Source organism: Carcharhinus amblyrhynchos, chromosome 5, assembly GCF_965287045.1.
Source record: "Carcharhinus amblyrhynchos chromosome 5, sCarAmb.v2.hapA, whole genome shotgun sequence".
NCBI classification, from domain to species: Eukaryota; Metazoa; Chordata; class Chondrichthyes; order Carcharhiniformes; family Carcharhinidae; genus Carcharhinus; species Carcharhinus amblyrhynchos.
The window spans coordinates 37,589,903-37,611,339 of NC_137328.1; the positions used below are offsets into that span (position 1 = coordinate 37,589,903).

The following is a 21,437-nucleotide window of genomic DNA, read 5'->3' on the forward strand; positions in this document are numbered from 1 at the left end:
CCTGCACCAATCCCTCAGCCATGCATTCAGCTGCAGGATCTTATTATTCTTATCCCTGCTATTGCTGGGCACTGGCAGCAGCCCAGAGATTGCCACCCTGGAGGCCCTACACTTCAGCCTGGCTCCCAACTCCCTGAACTGCATACGTATTTCCCCCCTACTCTTCCTTCCTATGTCCCTCTCTCCTACATGTATAATTACATCCGCCTGGGTCCCTTGGCCCTTCAAGATTCCCTCTACCCTCTCCGACACATCCAGTGGGCTTTGTCCTGAATAGTATCAAGCCTCGAGAGTTGTTGGAGCAGCGATGATCCGGGCAAGTGGAGAGTATTCCATCACACACCTGACTTGTACCTTGTAGATGATGGATAGACTTTGGGAGTCAGGAGGTGAGTTACACACTGTATGGTTCATAGCCTCTGACCCACTTTTGTAGCCAGAACATTTATAATGCTAATCCAGTTCAATTTATGATCAATGGTAACCTCCCCCAGGATGTTGATTTTGGGGATTCAACATTGTTTTTGTCATTGCATGTCAAGAGTTAATGATTAGATTCTCTCTTGTTGACGATGGTCACGGCCTGGTGCTTATCAGCCCAAGCCTGGATATTGTTGCATTTGCACGTAGTTGCTTCATGCTCATACTTCTTTTAATGTATCTTATTATTAAACTTAACTAGGTGCTGCACATTCATCTCAGGTAGGAAAGGATGTTGAACCTGAGAAGTCAGATCGAGGATCCTCTCAATGTGCCAGTACGTCAAGTATTTTCCAGAATTGTGCAATGGAGGTAAGGAAATTATACATTTTACTTGCAAAAGTCACGAATGAATTGTAAAACTATATAATCTGAAAGGTTGAAGCCAAGTCTTGAAATATTATGTGGAAATTCATATTTGCACCCAATTGAATAGGCAGGATTTAATGGCCCATTTGAAAAATAATGCCTGCAACAGTGTATTATTCCTTTAGTACTGTACTGAAGTTCCAGCCTTCTGTGTTAATCCCCAAGCACTGACTGAAAAGGGAGACTGTTCCCAATTGAATCAAGCTGTCTTATGTTCTTATGTCTTTGAGTTTGGAGTTGATCAATTGCATGTTTGGGGTTGATCTACATAATATTTAGTTGCTAATCGTGCAGAAGGAGCAAATATTGTGCAATCAGTGCACATTAGCAACAGCTACCACTTCATTTTTTAAAGTGTTGTGAATTTCTAGTAATTTGATCTGAAGTCTTTTATATTGCATCAGCTTTGTGAAATTATCTTGCAGACTCCAATGTACTACGCTGAAGGTTTTTTAAAAAAAGCTACTGTAGAGGTGGGCACACAAGATCAATTACTACTCATTTCAGCAAAAATTGGCATCTTCCTGTAAATATGGAGATGACACAGTACTTAGCACTACTGTCTCGCAGCGCCAAGGGGTCCAGGTCCAGTTCCTGGCTTGGGTCACTGCAAAGTCTGCATGTTCTCTCCGTGTCTGCGTAGGTTTCCTCCAGATGCCCCAGTTTCCTCCCGCAGTTCAAAAGACGTGCTGGTTAGGTGCTTTGGCCATGCTAAATTCTTCCTAAGTATACCCCAACAGGCATTGGAATGTGGCAAGTAGGAGATTTTCACAATAACTTCATTGCAGTGTTAATGTAAGCCTATTTGTGACACTAATAATAAAAAAAAATAAAATGCATGGCAAATTATATCTAGACAATACTTGCGGCTTTTTATTTGTTTTGTATTGCTGCCTTGGAAGCACTTCTTTGACTGCCAATGTCAGGCACAGTGAGGAAAAGAGGGCAAAAATAAATGATGCGACTCTAGTTTACTGAGAATTTTAACGTCAAGTTTTGAAACTGTGCCCCTTGTATTGAGATCCATTATTTGTAACGTCCAGAATATCCATGAAGACAGTTCATTATATCATACCTGGATTGTCAGATTAATTTTTTTTGTGTGAATGCCATTTTCGATTCTGAGTTCACAGCTATCATTTTTTGTTTTGCTTTTGCACTTCTAAGAATGTTGCAATGGAAATTAAACCCAAGAGTAATTTTCTATGACAGTAACTACAAGTAATTTTGTGGTAATTTGAGCACAGAAAGGAAGTCTCTAGTTTTTAGTTATTAAAGGTCTTCTGTGCTGTTCCTGTCTTACCGACCGGGTATAGCAATGTTGACTCTTTATGGTGTTTGAAAGCATTAGCTTTAATTGTTTTAAGTTAGTTCAGTAGTTTTTGCTTTCATTGAACTTTTTAAATGCTGCATCCCTTGTGTGTGTCACATTTTGTAATATTGTTACTGCATAATTGTTTGTTTATGGCCAATTTGTACACCTTGTTGTATTTGTCATTTATTTGAGCGAGAATTATCAAATAGATGGAGGTATTTGATTAACGTGTCCTATTGCACTTTTCCATCCAAAGGTATTGATGTCCAGCTGTTCTCAGTGTCGTGTTTGTGAAGCTTTAATTTATGATGAGGAGATTATGTCTGGCTGGAGTGCAGATGATTCAAATCTTAACACCACTTGTCCATTTTGTAAAAATACTTTTTTACCAGTTCTAAACATTGAGTTTAAGGACCTACGGGATGCTGGAAGGTACTGAGTTATTTACGTTTCTTCTGCCCTGGTTTATAAGATTTCATGTTTGGTGCTACTTTTTTTTTTACGAATAATAACATTTTCTTTCTAAGCCTTTGGGAAAGGGTGCAGTTGAGAGTAGACTGGGTGAATGCATCCTAGCTTCTACTTAGTGCATTCTTCCTCCTTGTTCAGTCAGTACCAGGAGTTTGCTATACTAATGAAAATATATTGAAGAAATTGGTAAAGTTGAATGATCTCATTGGATGTGTCATTGTTTTCCTTTTGTGTTAAGAGAAATATTACATATAAATGCATTGTGCATTCTTTCTACCTACTAAAAGTCTTGTTAGGCTTCCTGTTAACTGTTTAAATGAATGAAATATGTTGTAGCAAAATTAGTATTGACTGGGGATGAAGTTGCTCCAATCTTCTTGAAATTGTAGTTATGCAGATTTTCTTTTTGCCATAAAATTATAAAACGTTCTGTGATCAGTACCTGAATTGAAGTTTGTTTTTCAGTTTTTTCTTGAAGTCCAGTGTGTCTGGCGACAGTTTGCACAGCAATAATGTAAGCACAGCAGCTGACCGTGTCATGCAGAAAACTGAATGTGCCTCTGCCGCAACAAATCCATTAAACTTGGATTCACCAGTTCCCACTGTAACTCAAGAGTCAACTTCTGAAGATAAGCGGTAATATTTCTGTAATCTATAAATGACCTTTATTCCACTGTTGTTAGTTTCTTTGTCTAACCATAATGTTTTGTTTGCCAACATTTATTTATTTCCTTTGTTACATACTATTCCAAAACAACTCTTCTCTCTCAGACTGTTGGATCCCAGAACTGCACACAATACTCTATGGCCTTTGTAGCTGTGGCCTAACCAATGTTTTAAATAATTCCAGCATAACCTCCCTGCTGTTAAACTTAGTGTCTTGGTTAATAAAGGCAAATATACATTATGCCTTCTTAACCACTTTATCCACCTGTCCTCATACTTTAAGGACCAATGTACATGCACACCAAGGTCCCTCTGATCCTCACTGCTTCCCAGGTTATTGTTCTTCATGATGTCTTGTTTGTCCTGCCTAAGTGCATCACCTCACACTTGGGTGGAGGGAATTCTGTTTGCCACTGATCAGTCCATCTGACATCACATTTATAATCTTCCTGTAGTCTAAGGCTATCTTCATTATTTAGCACCCTACCCATTTTTGTCTCATCTGCAAACTTACTAATCAACCCTCCAACATTCAAGTCTAAATCAGTTATGTAAACCACAAACAACAAGGGCCCCAACATATGCCTGTGGGACCCCACTAGATGTGGAGATGCTGGTGTTGGACTGAGGTAAGTATGGTAAGAAGTCTCAAAACACCAGATTAAAGTCCAACAGGTTTATTTGGCAGCACAAGCTTTTGGAGTCTCGCTCCTTCAGGTGAGTGAGGAGTTGTGTTCACAAACAGGACATTTACAGACACAAACTCAGTTTACAAGATAATGGTTGGAATGCAAGTTTTTACAGGTAATCAGGTCTTAAAGGTATAGATAATGTGAGTGGAGAGAGGGCCAAGCACTGGTTAAAGAGGTATGTATTGTCTCCAGCCAGATTTTGCAAGCCCAGGCAAGCTGTAGGGGTTACAGATAGTATGAACCCAAGATCCCGATTGAGGCCGTCCTAATGTGCTGAACTTGGCTATCAGTTTCTGCTCAGCGATTCTGCATTGTCATGTGTCATGAAGGCCGCCTTGGAGAATGCTTACCCGAAGATCAGAGGCTGAATGCCTGTGACTGCTGAAGTGTTCCCTGACTGGAAAGGAACACTCCTGCCTCGTGATTATAGAGCGGTGTTCATTCGCCTGTTGTGTAGCGTCTGCATGGTCTCACCAATGTACCATGTCTCACGACATCCTTTCCTGCAGTGCATCAGGTAGACAATGTTGGCCTAGTTGCAAGAATATGTACCGCGTACCTGGTGGATGGTGTTTTCACGTGAGATGATGGCACCCGTGTCAGTGATCCAGCGTGTCTTGCAGAGGTTGCTGTGTGGTGTCGTGGTCACTGTTCTCCTGAAGGCTGGGTAGTTTGCTGCAGGCAATGGTCTGTTTGAGGTTGTACAGTAGTTTGAAGGCAAGAAGTGGGGGTATGGGGATGGCCTTGGCGAGATGTTCGTCTTCATTGATATGTTGAAGGCTCCAGAGAAGATGATGCAACTTCTCTGCTCTGGGGAAGTACTGGATGACGAAGGGGACTCTGTCTGCCTTGTCAGTGTTTGTCTCCTGCGGAGGCCAGTGCGGTTTTTCGCTGTGGTGCGTCAGAACTGTTGATCAATGAGTCGAGCCCCACATCCTGTTTTTAAGAGAGCATCTTTCACATCTGGAGGTATCTCTTGCCATCATCCTCATCTGAGCAGATATATATGGAGGGCTTGTCCATACGGGATGGCTTCTTTAACGCATTTAGGGTGGAGGCTGGAGAAGTAGAGCATAGTGATGTTATCCATGGGCTTACAGTACAGTGGAATACTGAAATGACCGTCCTTGATGGAGATGTGTGTGTCCAAGAAAGCAACTGATTCCGGAGAGTAGTCCATGGTAAGTCTGATGGTGGGATGGAACTTGTTGATGTCGTCATGTAGTTGTTTCGATGATTGTTCGCCATGAGTCCAACAGAAGAAAACGTCACCCATGTATCTACTGTATAGCGTCAGTTGAAGGTCCTGTGCAGTGAAGAGGTCTTGTTCAAACCTATGCGTAAAGATGTTGGCACGTTGAGGTGTGAATTTGGTCCCCATAGCTGTTTGTGTGTCTAGATGATGAACTGGTTATTGAAGGCGAAGATGTTGTGGTCCAGGATAAAGCAGATGAGTTGTAGAATTGCATCTGAAGATTGGCAGTTGTCGGTGTTGAGTACTGAGGCAGTTGCAGCAATGCCGTTGTCGTGGGGGATGCTGGTGTAGAGTGCCGAGACATTCATTGTGATGAGGAGTGCTTCTGGTTCAACTGCTCCATGTGTGCTGAGTTTCTGTAGGAAGCCCGTGTGTTGCGACAGAAGCTGGAGGTTCTTTGTACAATTGGTTTCAGGATGCCCTCAACGTAGCCGGAGATTCTTTGGAAATCTAGGATTCTTTGGGAGGCGAGGGATGAAATTGCAGAGCCTTTGGCTTTGATCTTCACCGCACCTTCAACTGATGCTATACACTATATACATCGAAGACATTTTCTTCCTTTGGACTCGTGGCGAGCAGTCATTGAAACAACTATATGATAACATCAGTAAATTCCATCCCATCATCAGACTCACCATGGACTACTCTCCGGAATCGATTGCATTCTTGGACACGTGCATTTCCATCAAGAGCGATCACTTCAGCACTTCACTGTACCGCAAGCCCACGGATAACCTTACGATGCCCCACTTCTCCAGCTTCCACCCTAAACATGTTAAAGAAGCCATCCCCTATGGAAAAGCCCTCCATATACACAGGATCTGCTCAGGTGAGGAAGATCACAACAGATACCTACAAACACTGAAAGATGCCCCCGTAAGAACAGGATATGGTGCTCGACTCGTTAATCGACAGCTCTGATGTGCCACAGTGAAAGACTGCACAGATCTCCTCAGAAGACAAACCTGAGACACGACGGACAGAGTCCCCTTCATCGTCCAGTACTTCCCTGGAGCAGAGAAGCTACGACGTCTTGCCCAGAACCTTCAACATGTCATTCATGAAGATGAACATCATGCCAAGGCCATCCCTACACTCCTTGCCTTCGAACAACTGCACAACCTCAAATAGACCATTGTCTGCAGCAAACTGCCCAGCCTTCAGGAGAACAGTAATCATGACACCACACAACCCTGCCACAGCAACATCTGCATAACATGCCAGATCATTGACACGGATGACATCATCTCACGTGAGAACACCATCCACATATTCTTGCGACTCAACCAATGTTGCCTACCTGATATGCTGCAGGGAAGGATGAGGCATGGTACACCGGGGAAACCATGCAGATACTACAACAACAGATGAATGAACACCGCACAACGATCATCAGGCAGGAGTGTTCCTTCCAGTCAGGGAACACTTCAGCAGTCACGGGCATTCAGCTGCTGATCTTCGGGGAAGTGTTCTCCAGCGCAGCCTTCGTGACACACGACAACGCAGAGTTGCTGAGCAGAAACTGATAGCCAAGTTCCGCACACATGAGGACAACCTCAATCAGGATCTTGGGTTCATGTCACACTATCTGTTACCGTCATGATTGCCTGTGCTTCCAAAATCTCACTAACTGACCCGGCTGGAGTCAATATACACCTCTTTAACCTGTGCTTGGCCCTCTCTCCACTCACGTTGTCTGTACCTTTAAGACTTGATTACCTGCAAAGGTTCGCATTCCAACCATTATATCGTAAATTGAGTTTGTCTGTATATGCCCTATTTGTGAACACAACTCCTTGCTCACCTGAAGAAGGAACAAGACTCCGAAAGCTTGTGCTGCCAAATAAACCTGTTGGACTTCAACTTGGCGTTGTGAGATTTCTTACTGTGCAACCCCGCTGGACACAATCTTCAAGTCTGAAAAATACCTCTCAACCATCATCCTCTGCTTCCTGCCAGTCAGCCAATTCTGGATCCAATTTGTCAAATTTCCTTGGATCCCATGGACTTTTACCTTAACTCAATCTCCTATGTGGCACCTTGTCAAAACCTTGAAGTCCAAAAAGACTAAATCAAATGCATTGTCCTCGTCTATACACCTGGTCACCCCTTTGAAAATTATATCTAGTTGGTCAGACATGACCTTTCCTAAACAAAACCATACTGACTGTTCTTGATTAATCCCTGCCTCGCTGACTCCAGATTAATTCTATTTCTTGGAATTGCTTCCAATTTCCCCACTACTTGAGTAGACTGACTGGCCTGTAGTTTGCTGGTTTACCCTTTCCTCTCTTCTTGAATAATAGTGCCATACTGGTCCTCCAGCACCTCTCCTGTAGCCAGCGAGGAACTGAAAATTATTGCCAGCACTATTGCTAGTTCTCCCCATGCCTTAACAGCCTGGGCTACATTTCATTCATCCCTGGAGATTTATCTACTTTTAAGCCTGCCAAGCTACTCAGAGTCTTCTCTCTATCTATGTTAACTTTATTTGTATCAGTTCTTCTGATTTCTATACCTAAGTCTATTGGTGAACACCGACGCAAAGTATTGATTCAGAACCCTACCTGCATCCTCCGGCTCCACGCACTATGGTCCTTAATGGACTCTCTTCTTTCCCTAGTTACCTTTCTGCCTTTAATATACTTGTAAAAATACTTATTTTCCTTTTTTAACTGCCAGTATCCTTTCATATCCATTTTTTGCTTTCCCAGTTTCCTTTCTAAATTCCCTCTTGCGCATTCTATATTCTAGGGCATCTGCTGTTTTGAGCCCTTGATGCCTGCCATAGGTGGCCTTTTGTTCTCTTTACCCAGTGATGAAAGTAGGTTTAATAGTTGCTTTCAAAAGAGAATTAGATTAATATTTGAGGGGAGAAAGAAATTGCAGGTACATGAGGAAATAGGGGAGGAGTACTAATTGGATTACTTTTTCAAACGAGCCAGTACAGACTTGAGGAGCAAACGAGTGCCTTGTGTGCTGTACAATTCTGTGATACTATTATTTCAAAAATGGCACTTCTTTCTCTTTGGACTAGTGTTTTTCCAAAGGACTCCAAGAAAGTGCTTGACAATGGGAATCATGAACCTCCGAAACGATCAGCATCTTTGATCCGAAGTTACAGTGTAGGTGGTCCATTGCAAAACTTGGATGTGTCTCAGCGGCCTACACATGGCATTTCAACAACCAGCCTCCCAAATAGTTTGCAGGAAAGTGTGGTAAGTAGTTGATGCAGCCTGGAAAAATCACTTTTTAGATTGAGTACTGCCACAAATTTGTCCTGAAATAATTTACATTTTGAAAATATTTAATTAGAAGTGTGGCACAGCTGATAATAGACCATTTGGATATCAATAGAAACTTGATTTCATTTTTTATAAGAAGCCTAGTTCACCAAAATATTTATGCCTATATATGAATTATTTTCGTTCTGGAGAATCGGTGGAGTTGATTGACAACTTGTCCACACTGATCAAAGATATTCAAACTGAAAGACATGATTTAATATTTAGGAGGTTACAGCTGAATTATTTTCCTTACAAAAGTAGCAAACAAGGTTACCAAAGGAGGCCACGTGGTCCTGAAGAAACTGAATGTGATGCGAAGGAAGAAATATGAGGTTAAGATCAACAAAAATTGGTTTGAACCAAGACTTTCCCCTTCCTCAAACTATCTGCTTTTTATGTACAATATAAAATCAATTTTTTTAACATGTCACCTGGGTGATTTCTAAACGTTGTTTGTTTCCCTGTTATTCCTATCTATACAGTTCAGGTCCTCACCAGCTAAATGTTTGCATTTGTTTAATATGAGTCAGCTGCCACAATTCTGTAACATTCAAGGACCAGAGCTTCCTCCTCTTTTCTGTTAAAATTAGAAAAATTGGCTTAAGTCTAAAGGTCTTGTTGAATATGGTTGCACAAAAATCAAAGCTGACAAGGACCTTGCGATACTGAGGAAGCACAGCACTGCACTGCTACTGCAACTGCCATTTCTTGGATGAGATATTAAACCTCTTGCTCAGGTGACATTGAAAGATGTCATGGTGCATTGCAAGGCAGAGCAGGGAAATTATTACTGGTATTCTAACCAATAGTTGTCTCTCAATCAACATTTTAAACAGATTTTCTGGCTATTACCACAATGCTGTTTGTGGGAGATTGCTGAGTGTATTGTGTTTGCTGGCTTCCATACATACCAAAAATGACTACAGTTCAAAAAGTACTTCATATCTGTAAAGAAATTTGAGGTATCTGGTGTTTGTGTAAAGCATGGTGTAAAATGCAACTTTCGTGCAGCTGTTGAGTTCAAATCCATCATGGAGAATTGTAAAATTTTGAGTGAAAGAAATTTAATATCCTTGAGAAAAGTAACTCTGCCTTTCACGTGAATCACTTAAGTTTCACTTAAGTGACTGTTCAGATGTGCTATAGCCAGCCACTCAGTTTAAGATGCACCCACTGCACAGTTAAGCAGTTGACACACATAACATGGTCTCACCAATGTTGTCTATGTCCTAAGACTCTTATGTTGGTAATCCCTGAATGTTTAAGTTACTGACGTAAAAGTGAAAGCATTTTATGCCAGAGTTTGAGCTATATTCAGATAAAAATTCACAATGCCCTTTTTAAATTAAAAATAGCAATGTTAATTTCTCATGTACCATCTTAACTTGCTTGATTAGACATTGACGTAAGGCAGATTTTGGAAGACAAATTTTCAGGTTTCTCTTTATTTCTGCCTTAAGTATTAGTCTGGAAATGGAATGATTCTGTAATTTAGATTTTTGTTCTGAGTGACTTGATCAATCAGATGTTTGCCATGTGCAGAAGCCCATCACCAAGCCTCCAAAAGATACGTGATGTAGATCTTACACTCTTCTTTTGGATAAATGCCACTTGACTGAAGTCGACTGATTAGGCACAGGTTGTTAATAGCCCAGATGTAGATGGGACCCCCCATGTGCGCAGCAACCAGCTGAAATTGCACAATATACCTGCACTGGTAAGCTTTCTTCAATGGTATTTGTGTAGACAATACCATTCTTTTTGTTACAACATTGAAAATCGAGTTATTCTGGAGCTACAGGAGAAGAATCTGAGTGACCAGTTATCCCCCTCAAATCCCATTAATGAGTTGGGTTGGCTACATAATCAGTAACAATTTTATAAAGCTCCTTCTCACGTAGCAATAATCCTCAAAGAACATAATCAAACCAAAATTGACACTTGAGGCAGAGAGACTGTGAAATGGATGGCCAAGAGCTGAATCAAAGATTGATTTTGAGGAAGGTGACAGATGGACGTTCAGGGAGGGTATTCAAGAACTTGGTGCCTGGACAACAGAAGGCACAGCTACCAGTGGTGATATGAGCAAAGTGAGGGATGCTTGAGAAGACGCAGTTGGAGGAACACAATTCACCTGAGGACTATAGGACTGGAGGAGGTGGGGAGGGATAAGGAAGGATTTGCAAACAAGGATGAGAATTTTGAAATGCAGGTTTTGCTAGGTCAGTGAACCCAAGGGTGATGGGTGAAAGGGACTTGATCCCAGTTAGTGTCCTGGCTGTAGAGTTTTGGATGTACTGTGACTTGACAAGTTTACATTGCTTCATCAGGTCCTCTGCCAAGCTTGACTTGATTTTAATGCTCCATCACATGTCTACTTCCTCTCCCCTTCCCTCAGGATGATGCAACTTATCCTGAGACTGGTTTCTGTTTATTCCCTCCTGAAAGTGATTTATATTTAATTTATGATTAACATTATAAATGAATGTATGAATTCACTGTACACAATTTTTTTTGATTTGTTCAACAGGATTCTGTGGGTCTTAAAAACAGACCTAATCCAAAACCTGTGTCTGTACCATATTTGAGTCCTTTAGTGCTGCGTAAGGAGTTGGAGTCCCTTCTGGAGAATGAGGGAGATCAGGTGATTCACAGCTCCAAGTTTATCAACCAGCATCCGATTATTTTTTGGAACCTTGTTTGGTATTTCAGGAGACTCGATTTGCCAAGCAACCTGCCAGGTCTCATCCTGACATCCGAGCATTGCAATAAAGGAATGCAGGTATGTATGATATTAATGGCCGTTTTATTTGAAAAGTTAATATTCAAGTTAATTATACCTTGACTGGGCACAATTATTAGCATACTGGTATATCTCACCTGACGAAGGAGCAGCGCTCCACAAACTAGTGGCATTTGCTACCAAATAAACCTGTTGGACTTTAACCTGGTGTTGTAAGACTTTATACTGTTTTATTCCAGAGATAAGGAAGGACTGTAGAAAAAGAGATAATCAGCCATGGCTACCTAAGAAAACAAAGGAGGATATCAGGTTGAAAGAAAATGCATATGAAGTGGCAAAGATCTGTGGGACCCTAGAGGATAGGGAAATCTTTGAAGGTCAGCAGAAAGCCACAAAAAAAGCTATAAAGATGGATTATGAGAGTAAACTGGCTCAGAATATAAAAACAGATAGCAAAAGTTTCTACAAATATGTAAAATGAGAATGAGTGGCTAAAGTAAACATTAGTCCTTTAGAGGATGAGAAGGGGATGTAATAACTAGAAATGAGAAAATGGCTGAGGCATTGAATAGGTATCGTCAGTCTTCACAGTGGAACACACAAATAACATGTCAAAAATTGATGACAGGAAGGCTATGGCAGGTGAGAACCTAGAAACGATCATCATCACAAAAGAGATAGTGTTAGGCAAGTTAATGGGGCTAAAGGTAGACAAGTCTCCTGGTTCTGATGGAATGCATCCCAGGGTGTAAAAGTGATGGCAGGAGAAATAGCAAATGCACTAGTGGTAATTTACCAAAATTCACTGGTCTCTGGGGTAGTTCCCGCAGACTGGAAAACAGCAAATACGACGCCACTGTTTAAAAAATGAGGTAGACAAAAGGCAGGTAACTGTAGGCTGGTTAGCTTAACTTCTGTAGTAGGGAAAATGCTTGACTCTATCATCAAGGAAGAAATAGTGAGATATCTGGATATAGGTTGTCCCGTTGGTATGACGCAGTATGGGTTCATGAACGGAAGGTCATGTTTGAATAATTTGGTGGAATTCTTTCAGAACATTACGTATGCAGTGGACAGTGGGGAACATGTTCTATGTGGATGCGATGTATCTGGATTTCCAGAAGGTATTTGACAAGGTACCGCACCAAAGACTGCTGTATAAGATAAAGGTGCGCAGTGTTATGGGTAATATATTAGCATGGTTGGAGGATTGGTTAACTTATAGAAAGCCAAGAGTGGGGGTACATGGGTGTTTCCCTGGTTGGCAATCCTTGACTAGTGGTGTGCCTCAGGGATCAGTGTTGGGGCCGCAATTGTTTACAATTTATATAGATGATTTCGAGTTGGGAACCAAGTGTCGTATGTTAAAATTCACAGATGACAGTAAGACGGCTGGCTGAGCAAAGTTTGCAAAGGATGCTGAAAGTCTGCAAACGGATATAGATAGTTTAAATGAGTGGGTGAGAGTCTAGCAGATGGTGTACAATGTTGGTAAATGTGAGGTTATCCATTTTGGTAGGAATAACAGCAAAGTGGATTACTATTTAAATGGTTAAAAAATTGCAGCGTGCTGCTGTGCAGAGGGACTTAGATGTCCTTGTGCAGGAATCTCAAGGAGTTGGTTTGCAGGTGCAACTGGTAATTAAGAAGGCAAATGGAATTTTATCCTTTATTGCCAGAGGGATGGAGTTTAAAAACAGTGAGGTTATGTTGCAGCTTTATAAGAGGCCACACCTGGAGTACTGTGTACAGTTTTGGTCTCCTTGAGAAAGGACATACTGGCACTGGAGGGGATGCAGAGGAGATTCATTTGGTTGATTTCAGAGTTGAGAGGGTTGGCTTATGAGGAGAGACTGAGTAGACTGGGGTGATACTCATTGGAATTCAAAAGAATGAGGGGAGACTTTGTAGAAACATAAGATTATGAAGGGAATAGAGAAGATAAAAGCAGGGAAGTTGTTTCTACTGGTTGGTGAATCTAGAACTAGGGAGCATAGCCTGAAAATAAGGGGAAGCAGATTTAGGACTGAGTTGAGGAGGAACAACTTCTCACAAAGAGTTGTGAATTTGTGGAATTCCCTGTCCAGTGAAGCAGTTGAGGCTACCTCCCTCACTGAAAGTTTTTAAGGCAAGGATAGATAAGTTTTTGAACTGTAAAGGAATTAAGAGTTATGGTGGGCAATTGGAGCTGACTCCACAAAAAGATCAGCCATGATCTTAATGATGGAGCACACTTGAAGGGCCAGATGGCCTACTCCTGCTTCTAGTTCTTATACCAAATCGAATATAGATCTTTAGTTGTTACTTCATTTGAAAAAAATTACTCATCACTTGTGTATATGTACTGCAAATCTGTTTAGTAGGAGGGCTATTATGATTAATCCTTGTAGCATTATGGTACAGTAGCGTAGTAGTGTAATGAAAGATCATGCTATCGAATGTTCCAATGAGTTGGATGGACTGTTCATGTCTTTGATAGGTCACCTCTAATTATTCAAATTCCTTGAACGTGGAAATTTTAAACATGATGACTCAGTCTGAAAATGCATTTGAAGACTAATGTTTTCTTCAGCTTGACGGTATCCACGTCAAATAGGACATTACAATAATCATGAGAGAGAACCAATGGTGCTTTATCTTCAAGTAAATTTTGAATGTGGGTTTAATTACCATTCTTCAGAATATACAACTGGTTTTGTGGTCCCCAATTTATGGCCACAAAGCCCAGGCAGCTTGCTTTTATTCGTACATGCGTTTCTTAGACACTGGTTTGTGATGATTTGCATTTCATGAGTTTACAAGTTTGGACGTGAATGTTCTTAACATTCTTTGGTAGGTAAATTCAAAATTTCTATAGCATCAGTTAGCATTTGAAAATTAGTTGGAATATTTAAACTTTGTATCAGGCTCTATGGTACACCCCAAAGTAGCTCTCAAGCATTTGGACCGTGATGCGAAGCTTACTCCTAATGGCATTAGATCTCCTGTCTTTATGGAACATGAATAAACAGATTTTAAAGATGTCCTTAAATCTCTTTTTTTCAAGCTACTGTAATGACTATCCATGAACATTAATTTTCAAACTTTGACACATTCCCTTAAATGAAAAGTATCCATATCGGTTATAGCACAGTTAAATGCAGAGTAGTGTTCTCTGTACTAGGGAACTTTTGTGTGCCGCTGTAACATGTATCCATGCCGTACAAAAGCGATTCTGATTTTGGTGCTGCATTCCTCCTGAGGTGGCTTAAACTTTAGTATTGCATCCCACTGCTATGCTTACAAAAGTTGATTGAACAGATGTAAGAAGATTATGTACCATAGATATGGTCAGTCTTGCTTTGAACAAAGTTCAACCTCCACAGTTTCCTACACTTTTTTTCTGACTAATCTAGTGCAGCTTGGAGCAATGTTTGTATTTTGTCCTTGAATTTGCAGCAGAACCGTTTATTTGCCTAATGGTTCCTGCTATTCTCGCAATTCCAATTGGAGGTATTTTTCCTAATTCTGTTTTGTTTCAGAATGTTTTAAAATGGGTGATACAGTCCATGGCAGGGGAGTGGAGGCTGTCAACGCTTTTCAGAAATCTTCATTTTTTTTCAGGCTGAACTGGAGTCTCAATTTCACAACAATTTTTTTCAACTTTGAAATACATTAGCACAGAGAGCCTGCAGATGCAGTCAGATCCAACAGGCTCATTGTTACAAATAATACAGTAAATTCTTTGTTTGAAGAGTATTTGTTCGTTTCTCTCAATGTTCAATTTCTTTACATATCTCAACATCCTGTGACAATTTCTATCAATTCTTGTCACTTGATTTGCTGTCCAGATTCTGCTGTTCTGTTCTCAAAATGCTAGTTTGAGGTGATAAACAGCCTTAGATCTCTTGTTGTATCTAGTGGCTGCTAATTTTGCTGTTGTAAAGGAAATCATTTGAGAATTTTTAAAAAGTGATGGATGTCATGAGTATCCTTTCCATCTTGATTGTATATGAAAAGTGGTAATTATGTAAAGCTAATAATTAACATGGCATCTCTGGTGTGCCTGTAGTCAGCAATATACTGTGTGGTTTTGGGCAGTGCAGCTTTTCCAGAAAATTGTGCTTCCGGTTTTCATTTTTGTAGTTAAGAAAATAAATCAGTGTATTTTGTCTAGCAAAAGGATTGGAGGAATACCTTTGATTGCTCAAAGGATAAAAATAGATGACATCTTGTGAACGTTTGAAAGCATGGAATAACGTATTTTTTCTTGCTGCAAAAATATTTTGGTGCTGTTGACTTCCATTATATCACTGCAAAAGTACATATAATTAGTTGAACCATGCATACATCAGCTGTTATTATCATAGACAGTTATTTCATTTTGAAAAGGCACAAAAATTGTCCTGGAAAAGATCAGCATGTAATACTTGATAAAATGATATGAGAAGCAATGTATGTAATGATTGTATGCCCTAGGGCAAGTTGTTAGCTCATATTAATGGGATGAAAGTTTTCTCTAGTTACAAGGCTCTCATCTCCCTATAGTGGGCATAGTCATATAGCACAAAACTATTCCTAATTTGGCAGCCTTGCTCCAAATCCAGGAATTTGAGAGGGAAATGAAAAAGCAATCCTGCTTTGCAGTGTTTTGGCCCGAGGCCCATTGTGGAAGAATAGATAATGTTTTACCCTGTATTTGACAGTGTTTTTCCTGACCTCGAAGTTCTTGCTGATTCCTCTAGTAATAACATCTCTTAGATGAGCATAATTTTTTTGCAAAGGAATTGGGGGTAATGAGCTGAAAGAGGAGGAAAGACAACTGCTGCACTATCTGTTTTCTAACAAAAAAGGAAATGTGACTGTCAACTTCTGCAACTGACAACAAACACTTAGTCTAGTAATCAGCGCTTACACAACAATTCAAGTATTATCTGCAACCATTCATATGTTCATTAGTTCTGTAATGAAAGCTCTGTTTCTCAGGGTTGTTACTACATACTTCTGGGCAGCATTAGTGTCCTTTTATATTTCATCACTCTATTCTTGAAATGTGATTATGTGACAATCTAAAACTACGAAGGAACCTGTATAATTTGATTACTCATGGATTATGTAGTTTCATGGGTTGAATATATTTTATCAGAACTTTTTAAACTGATTAGGAGCAGCTGTTTTTCCTCAACAAATTTTCCATTTATTTGTGCGTTTTTAAATGTGTGTAAAGTTTTTTTTTTCCCCCAAATTGTGTATTTTTCCTTCCTAGATGAATCAGTCAAGTCTTTCACTGGACAGCAAACTAGTTTACATACAGCTACTTTGGGATAACATTAATCTTCATCAAGAACCTGGTGATCCCCTATATATACGTTGGCGAAACAGGAGTAAGTGACTGAGATGATCTGTGCAAGATAGCTTTTGTTTTGCATTCACTTGATATCCTTGTTATAATTTGATATATTTCTTCCAGCCCCAACAAAACAAGGTAATCAATTGAGAATATATACTGACATACAGGTCACTCATTTCTAATTGCCTCTAGCCGTGCTGACCAGTAAAGCAGTAAGTGCATTTGTAATCCAAGTTCACCTTGACCAAATCCATTTTGATTATTGCTGCTTGGATCAAAACCCCAAACTTGAATGTACAAAAAAGTGGGTGAGAGTTGGATCACAGCAAGTGGGAACATGTTCAGTAAGCAAAGGAAATAAATCAAAAAAAATGTTTAGATCAGTAGTTTCTGCGCAAAATAATTTAAATGTACAAAGCTTAAATTGATTGAAACACTGTACTAAAAAAAACTGTCATGGATTTTGATTTAACAAAAGACCAGTGCAACTTGTTGATGGAACATGACCATAATAGTTTCACAAAGAGTAAAATTGTTTGACAAGTCACATTAAAGTGTAGAATATTGTCTGCTTTATCCAACTGTATAATTTAGTAGGAGTTTGGACCTCTGACAAATTAAATAGAGTATCCATTGTATTGCTCTGACTAACTTTCGATTATTTGACTGTGCTTCCAACTCTATGCATTTAACCCTTTCTGAAAAGGCAAAGATGAGCATTTTTAAAAGTTGTTTCTCATGTTCAAATTTTGTGCACCAACCCTGTCAAAGCAACATGCATTGATGATTTTTCTTGTAGATGTGCACAACGTGAGCACAAAACAGCAAAATAAATTTATCTTCAAAATTCTAAAATGTAAGCTTGATCTTTATTCACAGACAAAGATGTTGCTGGTGGATTAACTCCAGATAGTCAGGTAGAGAAGAGTCCCCTGCATATAATTGTGAGAAGTATCCAGACCAATGATGTATTTGGACCTATATGCCTACTCCTGAAGGAGTCCGGGAAACATCTTGAAATTAAGCGACAAAGGTCAGATACTGATGAGAACTCTTATTCAATATGTAAATACTGAAGAAATAGTCTCTGCCATAAACCTGTTCTTTTTTTAAACATATCTAACTTTCACCAATAATTGCAGGTCTAGGTGCTATGTTGCATCCTGCATCTTAATGCTGTTGTTGTATTTGAAGATTTTAATGCCTGTGAAAAACTGCTGAAAACAACCATTACCTCAGTTTTCAATACTGTATATTAATGATTTTGGTATTTACAGCTTGACAAGTTTCATTAGTAGCTGGATAGTCATTGGAATTATTTTCTTTCTCCACAGGAGTATGTACAGGGAAATTCTCTTTCTTTCCCTGGTGGCTCTTGGGAGAGAGAATATTGATATTGGTAAGTAAGGCTGGATTCCATGATTAATTGCAGGAAATTTTTCAGACTGGTTGCAGCCTTCGGCCTTCTGAAAGTGTCTCCTTGCCTGCAGAGTTTTATACTTTCAGAAATTAAATTTTACAATTAAGGCAATCCTAATATATGGTTGCAGATGTCACTTGGGATTCGTGCAATGTTTTAACTGATGTTATGTGCTGTAACAGTGGCATGTACTGTATCTTTTAGACTGTTCTAAAACTTGTGTACGAGTTTCTTTGTTTACACATGAAACACACTGAATTGCAGCTCCTTGGCTAAGTATAGAAAATGTCCACAGAACATTTGAAACTGCTAGTGGTTATAGACTAGAGTGCGTACTGTGGAAAATACTTTCCTGACCTGCTAAGATTCTTATCAAAATATAAAGTAAACTGAAATCTGCATATCTAAGATTGAAATGAAGACAATTTCCTTAACTCCAGTCACAGGGCAGGCCACTTTTGAAAGTATCCTTGCTTGCTGAATGGCTCACCATTGGTGTCCAGCACTAGAAGTAATGTTCATCTGTGCTGAATGATAATGAAAGATAAAGATGTTATTACATCATCTCTTACATAACAACAGGATGTGCCAAAGTACTTCACAGTTAGTGAAGTTATTTGGAAATATGCTGTTTACAACTTAGAAAATAAAAGCTCCCTAAACAACAATATGATAACCAGATTCATTTCTGTGGTTGATAGAGGAATAAATATTGGCCAGGGCATAACTCCTTTCTGCTCTTCAAAAATAATGCCTTAGGATCTTTACATCAGTCTGAGAGCGACTAGGTGGAGCTTCAGTTTAACATCTTGTCCAAAACATGGCACCTCTAACAGTGCAACACTCAGCGTCAACCTTGGTTTTTGTGCCCAAATCCTGGAGTTGCATTTGAATTCAAAACCTTCAGATTCAAAGGCAGAGTGTTATCCATTGTCCTATGGCCGACACTTAATCGTCGACTTGCGTGGCACCAGTAGCTGATATAAGCTGAGCAACCTTTTGGCAAGATTCAAAACTGTGTTCTCAAAACGAATTGGAAGTTTTTTTCAGATTAACAATGCTTATTTTTCATATACCCTTGTGTATTATCTGTCCTAATTCCTGAAACATGCTGTATTGATACAGAAACTAATTCTGACAATTCTGAAATCTGAAATAACTAGAAAATGCTGCAAATGAGCTAATTGGGCAGTATCTGTGGAGAGTGAAGGGAAGTTACATTGCAGGTTTGTGACGTACCAGCAGAACTGGGAAAGGTTATAAATGTTATAGGTTTGAAGTTTTGTGATGGGATGGTGGAGGAGTGGGTAGAAGAACAAAAGGGAAAGGTCTGTGACTGGGTGAAAGGCAGGTGAACAAAAACAAAAAAAAATTTCAGTGCGAAGTGAAAGGGAATGGTAATGCAACAAAGAAAGAAAGATGGCTAGAGGATATGTAAATGGCAGGATCCAGAATAGCAGCCATCTGAAAGCACCCTAAAGAAAATGGGAGAAATGAGTGCAACTCAGCAAAGAGTAACAAAACTAAATTGGGACTGAGATATATGATCTAAAATTGTTGAACTCATTGAGTCAAGAAGGCTATAAGATGCCAAGACAGAAGATTAGATGGTGTTCCTTGAGCACGTGCTGTTCATTAAAATGCTACAACTGGCCAAAGACAGTGAGGTCAGATTTAAGTGTGACAATATTGTGCTTTTAAGAGATGTTTTGATCATATTTCTCTGCAGAATGTTTCAGCAGTCCCTAGGATTTTGTCAGAACCATGTTGTCTGCAACCAGTGTCCCTTATTGTTACTGAAGCATGTTGGTTTTAATCTAAACTAATGCAGTGTTATGTTGTTTGTTCCCCTGGAATGGCAGAGTAGAGCTTGACTGGGGGTAATTGACAAATCAGATCATATGATTGGGACCCCAATGTTTTTACACAGTCCAGTTTTAGTTTTGTTTTTCAGAAGCTGCGAACGACAGCAGTGTTTTTCCCCTCGAATTGGGTTTTTGCTGGCTATGTTTTTGATACTTTGAGACTTTGTTTGATAAAAGCTTCCTAGTGGATCACTTGAAACAGACCTGGAATGAAACACGTTATGCTGAACCATGCCAAAACAAATATAAAACTTGGGGTCTTTTGTGAAGGCTAACTTCACAAAACACTTTGGAGTCTCTGGCCTGGGTCTTAATACAAGGTGGTGAATTAAAATGACAGGTGAGTAGAAGTTTGGGGTCTCGCAGTCTGAACAGAGGTGGTCACCCAATCTTTGTTTGATTTCCCCAATGTTTTAGGAGACCTGTATCATGAGCTTTGAATAAAGTATACTGAATTGAAAGTACAAGTAAACCACAGCTCATCTAGAGGATCTGGTATTGGAAGCAGTTCAGGGAAGGTTGACTAGACTAATACCAAAAATGGGCATTTTGTCTTGAGGAAAGGTTTGGCGAGGTTAGGTTTGTATTCACTCAAGTTTAGAAGAGAAAAAGGAGATTTGATCAAAACCTTTAAGATCCTGACGGGGTATTGACAGAGTGGATATGGAGAAGGTATTTCCTGTTATTAGAGAATCTAGAACCAGGGTCACTTTTTAAAAACAAGGAGTTGTTCATTTAAGAGCAAGATAAAGAGAATTTCTTTCTGACAGTCATGAGTCTCTGGAACCTCTTACACCAGACAGTGGAAGCAGAGCCTTTAAATACTTTTAAGGCAGAGCTAAATAAATTTTTGGTAATCATGGGGATGAAAGGTTATTTGGGGAAGTGGGAATATATGGTAGAGGCTTCAGTCAGACCAACCATGATCTTACCGATTGGCAAAAGGTTCCTGGGGCCAAATGGCCTTCTGCTCTTAACCTGTGCTTTTCAAACTGCATTGAAGAGTACTGTGCTATTAACCGAGGGCCAGCATTGCAAGGACCGCAATGCAGAGCACAAGCTCAAAATTTGCAGATCATGCAAACTCAAATATTATGAATGATGACAATAGACAAAAATTATAACAAACCTCTGAAGGACAGAAATTCAGCAGTGGAATTTGCAAAGAAGGATGAAGTGATCAGTTTTGATAGGAAGAAGGCATTACAATAGACACTAACTAGGAGCGACGCTGTGGCTGAGTGCTTAGCACTGCTGCCTCATAGTGCCAAGGACCTGAGTTCAGTTCCAGTCTTGGGTGACTGTTTGTGTGGAGTTTGCACTTTCTCCCTGTGTCTGCGTGGATTTCCTCCGGGTGCTCTGGTTTTCTCCCACAGTCCAAAGATTTGAGGTTCTAAACTGGAAAAGGGCCAAATTTGAAGAAATGACAAGAATCCTAAAAAGCATGGATTGGGACAGGCTGTTCCCTGGCAAGGATGTGATTGGTAAGTGGGAGGCCTTCAAAGGAGAAATTTTGAGAGTGCAGAGTTCGTATGTTCCTGTCAA

At 39.9% G+C, this 21,437-nt stretch overlaps 1 protein-coding gene across 4 annotated transcripts in view; it reads left to right on the forward strand.

Annotated features, from left to right (window-relative positions):
- dennd4c (DENN/MADD domain containing 4C) overlaps positions 1–21,437 on the forward strand; it is a 259,275-nt gene that overhangs the window by 233,656 nt on the left and 4,182 nt on the right. For all 4 annotated transcript variants that reach the window (XM_080188659.1, XM_080188657.1, XM_080188658.1 and 1 more), the window contains 8 exons: positions 683–792; positions 2,421–2,596; positions 3,101–3,271; positions 8,286–8,466; positions 11,066–11,317; positions 16,524–16,641; positions 17,487–17,640; positions 17,942–18,006. In XM_080188659.1, coding sequence (XP_080044785.1) covers positions 683–792; positions 2,421–2,596; positions 3,101–3,271; positions 8,286–8,466; positions 11,066–11,317; positions 16,524–16,641; positions 17,487–17,640; positions 17,942–18,006 — 1,227 coding nt within the window. The remainder of the gene's footprint in view (positions 1–682; positions 793–2,420; positions 2,597–3,100; positions 3,272–8,285; positions 8,467–11,065; positions 11,318–16,523; positions 16,642–17,486; positions 17,641–17,941; positions 18,007–21,437) is intronic.